Source organism: Tetrao urogallus, assembly GCF_951394365.1.
Source record: "Tetrao urogallus genome assembly, chromosome: 4".
NCBI classification, from domain to species: Eukaryota; Metazoa; Chordata; class Aves; order Galliformes; family Phasianidae; genus Tetrao; species Tetrao urogallus.
This window is the reverse complement of record NC_136817.1, coordinates 65,286,604-65,302,724: the sequence shown is the minus strand read 5'-3', so window position 1 is coordinate 65,302,724 and position 16,121 is coordinate 65,286,604. Positions and strand designations below refer to the sequence as shown.

At 46.3% G+C, this 16,121-nt stretch overlaps 1 protein-coding gene across 1 annotated transcript in view; it reads left to right on the top strand.

The window, feature by feature from the left end:
* Positions 1–9,534: 9,534 nt before the first annotated feature.
* The window catches only part of FGFRL1 (fibroblast growth factor receptor like 1), a gene marked incomplete at both ends in the record, with an annotated part of 160,522 nt that continues 153,935 nt past the window's right edge, over positions 9,535–16,121 (top strand). The window contains 2 exons of the mRNA XM_079534441.1: positions 9,535–9,592; positions 10,244–10,351. Of these exons, the coding sequence (XP_079390567.1) occupies positions 9,535–9,592; positions 10,244–10,351 (166 nt within the window). The remainder of the gene's footprint in view (positions 9,593–10,243; positions 10,352–16,121) is intronic.

Below are 16,121 nucleotides of genomic sequence, written 5' to 3'. Positions count from 1 at the left end.
CCTTCACATCATCTGCTATGAGCAAGTAGGGGTGGTTGTGGCTGTTTTCTGTGTATCTCAGTAAATGGCTGCATCAAATGTTCTAATATCCTTTCTATATTAACAATTGATTTGTTGAAAATACATTTAGATGATAGGTAGGAAAATGCCTGTATAAAGTTTCATATATTTAGCCTTTGTGCACTTTTTTCAACTGAAATGACAGTCCTTATACCCGTGCTAGCAGATTAATGCATCCTTAATGAGCAAATTGAGCTATATTACGTACTGCCAGAATTCACTGTTTAAGCTCTGCCACTAGAATTCCTGCAGAAATTATGTCTTTGTTTTTCACCCTCCAGATTTACTGTCCTGCTTTCCCATGGGAAGGACTCTCACCTTGCAAGCCCAGCAGATCTCCCCTGGAGCTGGCGAGAAACAAATGTCTCAGAGTCAGTCATAGTATGGCTTTCCCAATACCATTGTGTAAAAAAGAGAGAAGAGGATGTCAGCTCTGGTAACGACTCCACATATGCTTTGTACCACTTGTAGGTTCTAGAATCATTAAGATTGGAAAAGATCTCTAAGATCATTTAGTTCAACTGCCAACACATCCCCACCATGCCCACTAACCATTTTCCTCAGTGCCACTTCTCCACAGTTCATGAACATCTCCAGGGACTGTGACTTTACCACTGCCCTGAGCAGCCTCTTCTAATGCATTGCCACTCTTTCTCAGAAGATTTTTTCCATAATATCCAACCTGCTTACATGTTCAGTTGAGAGCTGATATTAAATTCTTTTTCCCCCACTAACTGCAGGTCAACACAGCAGAGAGATGGAGGCAGTCTTGGGTTATGCAGGTATAAACACAATCACACCCTTGGTTTTCAAAAGCTTTGTTTCTTGCTGTGGTCCTACAAAGGCAAGTGCTCCTTGCACCTGGGAAAAGCCCGAGCACCTGGGAAAAGCCTGGAATGGCTGTGAGCCTCACATCATCTGCCTCTTACCTTTTTGCTAGGGGTAAAATAGCCTGTGGACCAAGACGGATCAATTGTCTTTAGAGCTGGTCAGATTCATGGCATCTGTGAAACATTCCCAAAGATCTGCATGCTGAGGCTGCTAGAAAGCATAAGATCCTCTCCTGCCTCGGGACATCACACTGCTGCCCTGGGCAGAGCTCCTGTAGGATCCCTGTGTGAGCAAAGTCCCATTGCTGCCTTCGAACATGCTCTAGATTTGGTTGGAGCGGCATCAAAGGGAAAGAGGAGGTGAAGCTGAGGACCCGACCTGCCAGCCCAGGCTGAACTACAAGGCTGGCAGTGATGAGAAAACATGTTTCTGCTGCTAAACAGATTTGGGCTGGAACCAGTGAGGAATTACCAGGCTGTCTCTGAAGTTTTCTTAGGAAGGGCTCTGCACATGCACAGATCATCCAGTTTTGCTGGATTTCTCTACAATCACTGCTCAGATTTTAGTGAGTGCGTAATTTTCTCTTTGATTGATCACTGCCAAGAATTATTCTGTTATACCAGGGTTGTCTATTTACTCTTGTAAATAATTTAAGTAAGTGTGTTTCTTTCATTTATTCCTCCAGAGCTGCCTGTTTAATCCAATCTCTTTTCCACTGAATTACACCAACACAATAAAATGAGACAAACAAATTCAGCCTGGGTCAAGGGTGGCAGAGGAAGGGGCTATATGCTTGCCAGATAATAACTCTAGCATTAAAAAAAAGAAAAAAAAAAAAGAATTTATTGGGACTGTTGAGTTTGGAACCCTGCAGGTGTTATTCTATCTACTGAAGCCTTTGTTCATTGCAGGAGTGTAGATAGCTTTTAAAGGTCCCTTTCCACTTAAACAATTCCATGATTCTATGATTTATACATTTTCTCCATCAGACCACACGATCTGTTTATGAGGGTGGATAGTGATAGGACAAGGGGGAATTGTTTTAAACTGAGGCAGGGGAGGTTTAGGTCAGATATTAGGAGGAAGTTTTTCACACAGAGACTGGTGAGGCACTGGAACAGGTTGCCCAAGGAGGCTGTGGATGCCCCGTCCCTGGAGGCATTCAAGGCCAGGCTGGATGTGGCTCTGGGCAGCCTGGTCTGCTGGTTGGTGACCCTGCACATAGCAGGGGGTTGGAACTGGATGATCATTGTGATCCTTTTCAACCCAGGCCACTCTATGAATTCTATGAATAATGTACACTGTCGATAGAAGCCCCTGTGGGAGAAGCCCCCATGTCTGCAGCCCTGGTAGGCACTCATGGCACGTTTCTGCTGTCTCATGATTGCCCTACACTGCACACTGCAAGTAGCAGCCTTTTTTTTGTTCTTCATTATTAGTGATATATCTTAATTGCTCTCTTCAGTAAACAGACACCTGCACTTTACAGGAACACGAGCAGATAAGTCCTGCAGCCTGTGGAGGTTAACTCTTTATTTATTTCTGTGGCACATGATTTACTCTCAAGCAAAAGGTTGTCACCTTTCAGCTGCTCTGCCTGTATCTGCTGTTCCCCAGGCCACCAGCCAGCTTCATTCTGCTCCTGTTATTTTGGAAATCCGGAGCTGCGAGTTTCGTAAAGGCTGGGTTAAGTAAGCAACAGATTTATCTCTGTCTAAAGATAAAAGTGTTTGGCAGCAAATGTTGGCAGCTCCTCGCATATTTCCAGGGCTCCTTAGTGTGCTCTCTCTGCTCTTCCCTTCACGTGGGGATGGTGGTGAGGATGACTGGCCAACCATGGGGGTTTTCTCCCAGCACCACAGTTAATGTTTAATCCTGATGTGCCTGGGGAGGGTAGAGTGGAGGCTGTGCTTTGTTGTCCTCAGCATGTCACATGCCAGTAGATTTTGCAGCTTGGGTTCTCAACTAGAACATCCTAGGGATGGGGAAGTATTTGTGTGGATGCCCCATCCCTGGAGGTGCCCAAGGCCAGGGTGGATGGGATCCTGGGCAGCCTGATCTGGTTGGGGCACCCAGCCCATGGCAGGTGGTTGGGGCTGGGGGGTTTCAATGTCCCCTGCAACCAAAGCCTTTCTGTGATTCTATGGTCTTCCTGCAAACCCTATTGCTGGTCCAGAGCAGCCCATCCTGGCTAGATTCACACCTGGAGGAATCAGAGAGCTTCTCAATGAACCACAGCTCCTGCCACCCAATTCCCTGCCAGGAACAGGGAATAATTCTTATTATTTCTTTATTATTATTATTATTTGAATACAGATAAACAAAACAAAACAAAAAAAGAGATTTCCTATGACGATCGTTTCCGTATGGTTTTATGCATAAGAGTAAACAAAGCATAGCTGTTGACTATAGAGTTAACATATTTTTGGTGGTGTTTCCATCCAGAAAATGCAGCTGCATTATATTCATGATAAAGTGGAACTAATGTTCAACTTCAGCAAGAATGTTAATAAATGAAAGCCATTGCAAACAACACTGATTGAAGCAAAGTGTCTGTGCTCCTCCACAAAGAGAGGCAAAAGTATAATGCCTGACCTGGGAGTCATCAAATTTCTGATTCCAATTGCATCTGTATGAATCCGAAATAATTTTCTTGGTTTCAGTGGACGGTTGTGGGTTATTCCTTCAGATGATTTGGGGTTTATCCTCCCTGCAATGAACCAGGAAAAGCTGTGCTTGTGCCACCCATCTCACCCAGCACCCTGACACAATGCACACAGCTATTACCCAATATCCTACTGACAGCAATTAAAACACAAACACACGGTCATATTTTTGGATGAAATTGTACAAACATTTCAAAACAGTTTATGTATTCAGATTTGTATGTTATCAGAGAGCACCACACAGGCGCATGGAATTTATGGAAAAGGCTGAAAGATTTGAAAAGGAAATAGTTTGGGAAGTTGTCTTATTTTTTTGAACATAAATCCCCAAACAGTTTCCCTTAACATTCTTCACATCTGTGCAACAATTAAGTCTTGACATTTTTGTTTTTCACTCTGTCCATCTTGGGCTTTTAAAATTTTTGCTTATTTCTGTTTATTTTTTGCATCACTCCCTTCATGTTTGCTACATCTGGAGGACACAAACCCAGCATCAGCGGTTACAATTAAACCTTGCGCAGCAGGATGGTGTGAAGAAGCACGGAGAGGAGATTTAGGCCTCCAAAACCCTGCTCACATCCCCAGATGAGATATTTATTGGCACAGGCTGCCCATGGAAGCAGTGGAGTCATTGTCCCTTGGAGGTGTTCAAGAAACTTGGAGATGTGGCACTGAGAAACATGGTTAGCGGGCATGGTGGGGATGGGTTGGGGTTGGACTAGATTACTTTGAAGGTCTTTTCCAGCCTTAATGATTCTATGATTTTATGATTTAGGCTCAGGGATGCATGTTCAATGTCTTCCGCTCAGATACCTGGAAGATGTAGTTGCTCACAGATGATTCTGTTGGCTTGATCAGTTTTTTTCTCACTTACAGCGATTCCAATGGCTCCAAGGGGATTATTGCTGTAATAGCCAGATGTAAAAGGAAGGCAAAATCAAATCCTTCATACATCAGTGTCAGGCCAACTTCAAGCAAACCCATGCTGAGTGATATAAAGGATAAGGGGCCTGAGGAAGGATGTGTTTATGGAGAACATTTGGAAACTTTAACTACTTGTAGCTAGACCAAGCACTGAGTAAGGAAGCTGCCTGCAAATGTTTAAGAGGGAAAAAAGTACAGAGCATAAAATAAATTGCTCACAGTGATACAAAGGGATATGAGAAAGAAGAATGAGATCCATTCAAAGAAAGCAGAAGGATCGTAGCTCTTCCAGAAAAAAAGGCAACCTGATCTCCCATGGGGTTTTTATACCATATTCTTCATCCAGAACACCTTCTGGGTGTGTGGAAATGGTTTGATGTGGGCATTAGGGGGAAAGTAAGAAAATCTTGCTGGAGGAGAATACATTTTGTTGGGTCTACTAAGAGAAGTTAGAGCTTCCCCTGAAACTACAGCCCCTGAGGAAGTGGAGAGCAATATAACCTCCAAGCATCACATTTGGTTGACGGGACTCTGAACATCATTTCATCACTTTTTCTTCTATGCCAGACCATGGCGTCCATATAAAATTTAATCTTCTGCATATAACGGGCCATTTCATTTCCTTGCAACACTGTTTAAAACAAAGCTTATTCTAAGGGAATAAGCATATATGTGGGGAGAAGTGTCATTTTTGAATAAGAAAAAAAAAAATAGTTTTCATGACCATATAATCCCAGTCCATCTTTCCTTCTGCATGTACCTCTTCTCTGAATATATCTAAGTTACTGACAGACCTTAGCTACCATGTATAGAGCAGATGATGATTCAACTCTCAGAAAACATTGCTTTCTTCATAAAACACACTTCATCTTTAACTATGACAATTTATCTGTAGATCCAAGTGGCTTAGCACAGCGGCTATGACAAAACTCACCTCAGTTTCTGGGGTCTGAAGAGTCTCACCTGAGCAGCCAAGTAGAAGGCCCAGAACTTTGGGGTGATCTCCAAAACCTGCGGGTAAAAGCATCTATGGAGCTGTGGAAGTCCATAGAGTATCTGTAGTTACACAACATAGTTATAGTTAAATAACTATACAGATATATGTATAAGGTGGTGCCATGTTTCTTGGCTTGCCCAGTGTGCAGATGGGAAGCTGTGTGCTGGGCTCCTTGGTTGCTCATCTGGGACATTCTCCATGCAATTGATAACCAGAGAGGGTTAGGTTTAGGTCACGGGAATGCTCTTAATGCTGACTGTGCCCTTCCTTTCCTCACCTTCTTGTGCTCATCAGCTGTGCCCCATTCCATGGACCCTCCATGCCATGGACCTGTGCCACCAAATGTTATGCTCCATCAAAACATCAGTGCCAGCCCAAGTAGCCTTAGTGGCCCTAGCCCAAAGATACTTGAATAAACACAGCAGCCCATGTGCTGGCCCATTTCATGGACCTGTCCTGCAGTTTGAAGAAATCCACAACCAGCAGGTGAGGAATTACAACCCAGAGCAGATGTGTCTCCCATATTTTCTGTCGGAAAAAAAAAGAAAAAGAGGCAAAATAGCTGAGATGGAAAGTGAAGAAAAAATGGGGATCTGTAACGATGGAGGTGAGCAGCACCTGGGAGAAAAGAAGCAAGAAAGCTGGAAAAACACCAAGCCACAACTTCAGAGACAGAAGGAAAGTCATTATGGGGATGCACATTCACTAGACCATCACAAGCCTGGACAACCACATTCTAGCAACAAGGCTTTGGGGACAAGTGGGATACAGATGGACTGTTAGCTGCTCCTTGAGCCATGTGGAGAAACATCCTTGGTTGCTTAGCATTTGGGTCTGTTTGCCTCCACTTTTCCCACAGCTGACTGTGGGGTGCGGGAGCAAAGCGGGGCTGTTGAATTTCAGCCAATCAATCATCCTGCAAAATACAGCCAGCCCAGAAAAACAGAGCTTGGCATGTTTCCTTATTTAGGTGGAAGTGTTGGGAAAATGGCATGAGATTTTGTTTTTGATAAAGTAGGAGCTGTTTCAGGAATATTAATTATTTTTGTTGTATCAATGTTTTACATTTATTTCTCTACAGCTGTATAGTGAAAAAGATGGATGAAGCTTGTGGCCTGGTTTCAGACTGTCTTTGGGGCACTCCCAAAGCTCTGAACAAGAAAGTAAGAAATATACAGACATCTGGGAGTCAGTAGGGGTGGTTCCCTGGTTATTTTAGCCTGGGGTTTGTAAACTGTGGGCTTTGTTCCCTGTCTCTTTACAGTGAATGTCCCTTTACAGCATTTGTTGTGGTCAGATCCTTAAAAAGTTTCTGGATGCCCAAAGATGGAGGCCTAAGGGGAATCTTCAGGTACATGGATGCTTTTGAAAATCTTGTGGTCTACCTATACTGCATCTCTCAGAACGTCCCAATGGGAAAGGCTGCAGGAGGCATTCTGCTGTTTTATTGATTGTAGGATCACAGAACCATAGAATGGCTTGGGTTGGAAGGGGCCTCAGAGATCTTCTAGTTCCAACCCCCTGCCTTGGGCAGAGTTGCCACGCACTAAATCAGGCACTAGACAGGTTGGGATGCACTGGGAGACCAGGAGATGTGAAAACACATGAAACTTTTCAATAAGAAAATGAGGACGTAGTAGTGGATCCATCCATAGTTACTTTTCCTCCAAGCTGAAAATGCTTTAGACTTCAGTGTGCATGGGAACAGAATGTTGTGTAAATATTCTAGGACCAGATAATAAATGGTGATGTCCTTGGGACAAAAACCTTGCCTCCTTCACAGTAAAATGGCCAGGAAATGTTACCAAGAAGTTTTCAACAGATCATCCTCTAGTTGCAGATCTCATCTTGTGCAACTTAAAACAACTTTATCAGGACCCATGGCACAAACACAACCATGTAGGTCAAGTCCTGGAGGTTTGACTCAGTCAACACTGCTTTGAAGTCAATGAGGCTGAAGTTATTGCCTGACATGAGGAGCAGTCCATCTGGGATTTCTCGTATGATGAACTTCAATAATAAAAATGATGGTAAAAATATGTAAAATAAATAAAAATGATATTGTCAGCCACTTTGTTTGTTTCTGACTCAGGGGGTTTATATGTTTAGTCTTGAGTGTTTTTCACATTGATTATGTATATCCAGATTTAATGCTGTCTGGAACCGCTGAGTAAAGGCATTTAGTAACAACAATAACAGAGGGTGTGATTTCATAATCCTAACAAAACAGATAAGGTGGGTTTGGGCTGTTTCCCTGCCTGGCTGTAGGGATTCTCTGGCTGCAAACCACATTGGGCACTGAGATAGCTTAGTCTTGGGAGAGGCCTTTGTGCTGGAGCACAGCAAACGAGATCTGGTAAATCTGAGAGACCTGATAGCAGCCTTTCAATATCTAAAGGGGGCCTATAAGAAAGAAAGGGACAGGGCTCTTCAGCAGGGTCTCTTGTGATGGGACAAAGGGAAATGGTTTCAAACTAAAAGAGGGGAGATGTAAGATAGATAGAAGGAATAAGGCTTTTAGAGTGGAGGTGGTGAGGGACGGGCACAGGTTGCCCAGAGATGTGGTGGGTGCCCAATCCCTGGGGATAGGTCAGGCTGGATGGGGCTCTGAGCACCTGATGGAGCTGTAGGTGTCTCTGGTCACTGCAGGAGAGTTGAACTAGATGGCCTTCAGGAACCTCTTCCAGCTTAAAAGGTTCTAAGATTCTAAATAATGTCAACAACGTTTCTCTCTCTCCAGATACAAAAGGGGAGCTGTTTAGGCAACATAGGTTTAGGAAACCACCAGTATTGTCCACTGAGCTGTGTCCCTCAGTGCCACACCTCCACGGTTCTTGAATAGCTTCAGTGAGTGACCCCCTCCCCCCCCCACCCCTTTGGGCAGCCAGTGATAATGCATCACCACACTCGGAGAAGGAGTTTTTTTTTTTCCTAATATACAACCCGAAATGTTAGGAGCCGAATTGTAGCAGCTCATCTCAAGAAAAGACATCCCAACAGCCTATTTTCCAGCTCGTTTGAACTCTTCCCGAGACGAACCGTACCCGAGCGCTGAGTTGGACATGCAACCTACGGGCGCACGTGGCCCAACGTCCCCCCGCCGCGTCCCTGCTGCCCCTATGGGGCTGCCCACCCGCGGTGCCCGTGGCGGTTGCGCACAGTGGGGCCGCGGGGATGCGCGGGGCCGGGAGAGAACTCGGAAGCTCCAGGACGTGGTTCGGGGACCGCGGGGCGCTCGCCTCGCCGCTAAGGGTTAAGGGGAGCGGCGGGGAGGGCGGGGGCTGCCGGGGATTGGAGCGAAGTTTGGAGCTGGGCGGTGCCGGGCCGCCCTCCTCGGCTCGGCCCCCGCCGCCACAAAGCCCTGCAGGGAAAGTTGCTCGATCGCCCGTTTCTCTTCGCCCCCCCTTCCCCTCCCCCTTTTCCTCCTTCTCGCCCCGACTCCCCAACCCCTTTCCCCTCCTCCCATCTCTCCTTAAACGGGATTCCGGCTCGGGACGGCACCACCGGGCATCCCGCGGCGGCAGCCCCCGGGGCTCCGGCAGGTCCCCGCTGTCCCTCCTCGCACGCACACACATACACTCACCCCACCCCGAGAAGCAGTGAGAATTACAACCCCCCCTCCTCCCCACCCCGTCCCCCGCTTCTCTCCCTTTAACCCCTCTCACCGGTGTGGCAAACCGATCCGGGGGTGCCGTGTCCGCTCGGGAGGGCTCAACCCAAAGCAGCCCCCGGTCCCGGGGGGGTACGATGAGGTAGAGGGCGGCGGCGGAGCGCCCGGCCGGGGGCCGCGGCAGGAGGGCATGAAACGGAGAGCTGCGGAGATGGGAGGCAGCGCTCGCTGCTGAGAGCCGGCAGCGGCCAAGGTAAGTGGGGACCCCCCCCATGGAGCAGGGTGGGTTGGGACGTCCCCACCTGGGCTACAGGCGCACCTGGCGGTATCATTCCCCGTGCGCCCCCGGCTCCTAATTTTTGCTTTCACTCTTCCCCTCTTGCCCCTTCACCCCTCCTCCCCGTAACCCTTCTCTACGAGCTCCCTATGGTGCAGGCGATGGTTGGATGCGGTGCGTTGTGCATCCCGGGGGCACTGAGGTGTCTCAGCGAGAGCTTCACGAGGGTGAGGAATTCAGACAGTGCTTAGAAAGTGAGAGTGTGAGGAGGGGAGCGGGGCGTAACGAGCGTCAAGCAGATCTGCCCCGGCGTATCGCTGCGAGGGCATCGCCCGAGGGTGGTGGGTTTCATGGAGTTTGGCTTTGGGACACACCTCTGGTACTCAAGGAAATGAGTGGGGGGGTTGGAAAATAGGAAAGCGATGCTTAGAAAGCGATGATCCGTGCTGGAGGAGCGCGTGTTCCCGGGGCAAAGCGGGCCGGTGAACGGAGTCTGTTGGGCTGTGGAGGCAGCGCTCCCCTTCTCTCTCATCCGAGTTCCTCCGCAAATTGTTAACCTGAAATCTTGGTTTACGGCCGCTTTTGCTCGCGTTTTGTTTGCCTTCCAGACTGGTTCTGTGCGGGATACCGGAGAATTATGCATTAACTGTAAACTTAGAGCAGCGTGCTGGCCTCAGTGGGTCCCTGATTTATATCACGCTGAAGCAGAGCGGAGGGCAAAGTTTTGCTTGCTGAGCGCCAAGGAATGAATTACAAACACGCTGCTGTTGCGTTTACTCTTCCTGCTCTTGCGCTTCTGCAACAACCCTTAAAACTGTACAAACTTGTGGGCTGTTTGCTCATTTCCCCCCGTAATCGCTCCGCTCCCTTTCCTGCAGCTCCGAGAACGGCAGCCCGTACAGCTCACAGGGATCCGCTTTTCACCATGGGATTGCAGCTGGCGCTCCTGCTCGCAGGGATCGTCGCGCTCTCGGACTCAGCGAGAGGTAAGGACCGAGCAGCTCGAGCCCTCCTGCTTGCTGCCCTGCCGTGCACACGTGCTCCATTGCTGCCTCTTAGTGCTGCTGGGTGCAGCGTGGATTTGGTGCTGTGGTCGCAGGTGGACTCACATGAGACTTTCCTCATGCATCCCATTTGATTTTAAAGGAAAGCAGCTGCATTCCTCCGTGGATCAGAAATACCTCTCCCCTCTTGTAATCCCCCCCAGCCCCTGAGCCGTATATTCCCACCAGCAAATGTAACAAACACATCCATTAACCTTCCTGGTGACAGACAAATGACAGCTCCTGATAGTGAGAACATTTAAGAACTGGGGCTCCGGCAGTCAGTCGGGTTTCAATGCACAGGTTACCAAATGCATTGACCTGGGAGTGGGAAGGTGCCTTAACTCGAGTGTGGGGTCAGAGCAGAGAAGGCTGCCTTTTTCCCTGCCCCATACCTTGGTGGGTGCTGTCTGAATGGGAAACCACCGCTGACAAAGGAGGGGTTGCATTGTTCCAGCAGAATGGGTGCGTGGCTTTAGGATGTAGATTGCTTCAGCTGCACGTCCCAAGAGGATCGGAGTTGTGCGGATGAGTATTGGAGTTGAGTGAATGAGTACTGGAGTTACATGGATTGGTGAAAGAGCTTTAAATCACCTGATGCAATGAAAAGATCTTTAATCTTGTGCTTCATTGGGGCCATAATTTGCCAAAAATAAAACCAAAGGGATGGGGAGGGAGCATTGCTCTACAAACCCAAGGCTCAAATTAGTGCTTTGCTTTTTTTTCCATCTTCGTGTTGGCTCCCAAGCAAATACTTTATGGAGGCAGAAGCACTATAAAATGATCAGCTGGAAGCTGAATGAAAAAGAAAACAGTGCATATAGGCTCAGAGCCCTGCAGACTGAGTTCCCAGCCAGGTCTATAATGTAGACTCCGTTGAAGTTGTAGGCAGTGGCGTATGAAATAAGAACGGCCTCATGGATGTAGGTTATTGCCATAGACCTGAGGAGCTGGTGGAGTTCCGAAAAAAATCTGAAGTGGGCAGAAGAAGACAAAAGGAGTTTTGTCTCTGTTGTGAGCGGAGTGTCGGCTGCTTTCCTGGCAGCCAGTTTCGATGCTGTTTGCACTTGTCTTGCTCGTATTCTTTTATTGCCTCTGGAAAACGTGGTGCGATTGACTGCGGGCTGCTGTCGTGTGAAGAAGAGCCAGATAATTAACAGCGTTAATTTCAGAACATCGTTGTTTTTCCTATGGAAAAGGTTTTTATTTTTAAGGCAACATTAACAGGGTCACAATAGTGATTGGGTTTGTTGAACTCCTTCTATTCAGAGCTGGAAAAACCATCTAGTGTGTGGATGGAGAGTTGGTGTGAGTTGTTTAAAATGAAATAGAGTATAAATCCAGGGCCAAACCCATGAAAAACGTCATTCACTCGTTGTCTGTAATGAGGGAGGAAGAGAAGAAAGAAGTGTAAATGTGGTAAAAACAGAGCTATAGCCCTACCATTACAGTCCTGCTCTGCCTCTCTTTGAAACTGAGAGTATTCAGAGGGCGATGGGTGCAGATGAAGGATCAAACGTGCACATGAGCAGAGGTGGCACATCTCTGACACATTGCAGCCGCATTTTGGTCAGGCAGTCATCACTGATCATTGGTTGTTTACTTTGGGATAACTTCAGATTCTTGTAAAAACGTGTCCTACCATGAATGTGCCCACAGATTTTTTCCAAATGTATCATGTGGTGCGTTTGGTGGTGGGTAGGTGTCACCTGCTTGAGTCTATCGGTCGTTTCTCAGCCTGAGATTTTTATCTGGAAGGAGATGAGCTCTTTGTTTTGGCCAAACAGCCTTTAGTAGCCCTGTCCCAATTGCAAATTTTACATGCGTGGCACAAAGTGTGCCAGTGTTTCCTAACCTGAGTTGTCAAGAGGTGCTCAGGTGAGGAAGGTGGCTGAGAAGGCTCTGATTGAAAGCATTGGCCCTTCTCTTTTATTAGGCAAGAGGAGATTTTAGTGGAATTATGATGTTGTTTGTGTGCACTGCATTGGGTAAGGGCTGTACCAAAGTGCATTTGCACAAGGGGGCAGAGGTAAGTTGCCCACGCAACGCAGCCTTGCTATTCCCTGGCAGCTCATCTGCAATCTTGCATTAATGTTGCCTTACAGTATTTTTACCTCCTTATTTAGGTGGTACCTTTTAAGGTGAAGGAACCCACAGGGCTGCCTGATAGGGCCAATGCTGCAGCTTTTTCCCAGATTGGGAGCTGTGCCCTCTTGCTCTGTCACTTCTTGCACGCTTGCGACCTGTTGTGTCTCATCACCCACACACAAAATAGTGAAATAGGGGATTTCTTAGGTAAGCAATATAAACTCTTAAGAAAGCAGCAAGATAAGTATCAAGAGCAGGGCTTTATTTTAGAGGATCGGGTGTGGAACTTATTCTGTCTGATAGGATGAAGGATGAGGTAGTTTTGTCGAGGTCTGAACCCATATTTTCCAGTACTGAAATTTAAAGACTTTGGCTAGGGGCTTGTCTACACTGAAATAACCCTTCCAAAATAGTTAATCTGGAATAAATGCCCCAGAGACCAATCTTAATCCAGTCTGAGGACCCTCTGGAAGGAGCTTGTACTCAGTGGTTGCTCCCTGGGAGCTGTTTGGGTGAACCTCCACACTCCTCCGTTCCCTACTGGGTGAACACAGGAACTTCTGTGTGCACAAAACCCTTTTTTTCAAAAAAACTTTGAGCACATAACCTGCTCTTAGGGGGGGGAATATCCCTCCTGGCTGGCAGCCGAGGCACAGGGTGACAGCTCCAGCCTTTCTGCCAGCAGCCCCAGCTACGTCAGCCCTTAACCTGGGAGAATGATGCAGGGCCAGTGGCTCGTCCCTCATGTCGCTCCGTTCCCTGCCCTCTGCACAGCCCTATACTGGGCATAAAAGCCCTCCTCCGCGGGGATGAATGCCATCTTGGGTCACTAACCCTTGGTGACTATGTCTTGCAGCAATGTGGCTCCAACCACTCCACACCTCCGGTCGGATACAGGTAATACAATCTGATATTTTCCCGCTGGTGTTAACTCAGTGACACACGACGCAATATTTGTTCCAAATCTGTCAAGTTGCCATCCGATTCACTTTGGTTACCGTATATGGTCACATTGGGATGTGCCTGGCTTGGTCCCGTGGCTTAAGCAAGATTTTGTACGGTATGTTTAGAAGTTTTTGGTAAGAGCAGTGACAACCTTCCTGTTAGCGAGTAAACTGATATTCTGCTGGAAACTAATTAGTTTGGATGTTGATTTCATTTTCGGTGCCTTGCGTAGGGAGGGGAAGAGCGGGACCTTGATTACTTTCTACTCTTGCACTTCTCTCTGCGCCACTTGGCTTCCAAGTTCCGGTTGGTTCCTGCTTTATGGGGAATCTGTTGGGACTACGTTAAAACTCAACAGTTTGGTGCAGAAATAATGCTGTTTGCCTTTTTTGCTGAGCATTGGAGAAAAGGGAATGGGATACTAGAAAGTTTGTGGTTGCGTTTATTATTATTGTTATTCCTTGGAAGCTGAGTACTTGATATATAAACCACAAAGTTAGGGAAGGTTAAATAAGAGTGAACGGTATTTAATGCGGATAAGATAATGATAATATAAGAGATGGCTGTTGGCTGCTGTTTACAGTCTCCTTTATTCCTGCCTCAATGTTGTTATCAGGTATAACAATTGGGTAATTCTTCACTTGTGAAAGAGAAGTGCATTCAGATTCACAGTCTGATCCAAATTTTACGTAAGTTGCTGCAGATTTCCTGGTTAAGTTTGGTGTCTTTTTTTGGGCCATGCTCTTAGGGAGCTTGCTTGTGAATAATCTGTCATCACAACTTGTACTGAAAGCCAACAAGACAATCTACGAAAATCCTGGTTATTTTTTTAAGCTGTGGTTCCTCCCTTCTTCCAAGACCGTCGGTTTCTTTAAATTGTGGTTGAGTTTAAACATAAAGTACAGCATGTGTTGTACTGGAAAATTATATTTTTTTAAATTATTATTATTTTTTAAGGAATATTACAGAACTCAGCAAATGGCTCAAGTACATGTGGATTTTCCTTAACATTTTTATAACTTTGTTTTGAAGTACGTGTGCTGCTTTGACCTTCATTAAAGGACGCAAGCGGCAAATTCACATACGTCTGTTCTGTGATGCACCTGGAAGCAGCTCAGTTCCAAAGCCAGACTTTGGTCTACAGAAGAAAAATTTACATGCCATGAGGCTGTACTTGAGAAAATACAGAAATAGCAGTTCTTTCATAAGAAAATATTGTTCAAAAAAAGCCAAAAAAGCAAAAGTGACACTTCTAGGATGTTGGTACCTACTTTTTTGCTGGTGAAGCTGATCATTCCTTTCCAGTGGGTGTATTGCTGTGCAATGGGTTGGGATTTGCTTGGCCACTGCCTTGACTGCATATTTTGGATTATTTACTGGAAAAAAGAAAACATTTCTACCAAAGTGGGAAAATAATAATACCAAAGTCTTCTGCCTATCTGAAATCAGAAAATAGAACAACAAAACCCTTTGGTCACAGCTTTGTTTACTCAGTGGGAGAGGAATCTGTGCAGCTTTCTGGTTTTTCTAAGATGTGAAACTCCTGCTTGTGTCCGCAGCAACCTGTAGAATTGTGCTGTTCAAAGGGACCGTGCAAACGTATCCCTGCATTACAAGTGTTGGTGGCAATGTTCCTTTCTCTTTCATTTCGTTAACCCCCTCATTTTGTCTTGTTTCAAAGAGTTAGTCTTTCATCTGCCCTCTTCCTGTGTTTTCTGGTGAGCTGCTCAAGCTGAAATGCATTTGATCTTGTTTTGGGCATTTAATTTGTATTTCTATCCCTCTTCTTGCTCTCTGTAATCAGTCTTCCCTTGGAGCATTCTGTAATATAAGCACGCCTGTGTTTTTAGTTGGGTTGACCTGTCCTCATATTTTGCACCAAACTTTTTATGAATGCTTTTGTTCATAGAAGGGAACTTTTCAAGAGTAGTGTAAATGTGCAAGTTGCAAAGACTTTTGCAAGCTTATTGAACTTGGCACTCATTTGTATCTGCCGTGGTGCTATGACAGAAGAAAAAAGCTTGCTCAAACAGCCTGATCCTGCTGCCCTAACACTGGATGAGATAAGCAGATGCAGCCCATGCCAGGCGGAACAGGTTAGGACCTGATTTGGAGCCTGTGAGCATTTATGTTGTGACTCCTCCTCACTCCCATGGGCTTTGAATCCATCTCTTAAGGATGACCTGCACAGATGATATGTGATATCGACTGCTGGGCTGACCCCTGCTGTTGTCAGTGGTGGGCTAGGGGCAGGATTTTGGATTCTTCCTCTTGCTTGCTCAGTGGGACAGCTCAGCTTGATTTTTTTTTTTCTCCCAGAAACACACAGATTCTGCCTGCTGCAGGCTCAGGCTGGCAACTGGAGTGTGCACAGCAGAGGCTGAAAGGAACTTGGAAATTCATCGCTTTAACTTTGGGTTTTATCCACGAAGAATGGGTGCCATTCTGCAGGCAGGGTTGCTAGGTGTGGAGGAGCTGACAACTGGCCTAAGTGTTATTTAACAAGTTAATATATGCTGACTGCTGCTGAATCCTTTCACATCTTGGATTTTTTCTTTTTTTCCTTTTCCCCTTTCTGAGTCAAATAAACGGGCTGCTTGGAGCTTGATTGCTTGCCCTCATTACACAGTCTCCCCATTGTATTGCAGTAGAAACACAGTATCCAGCAGTGCTGTGAATA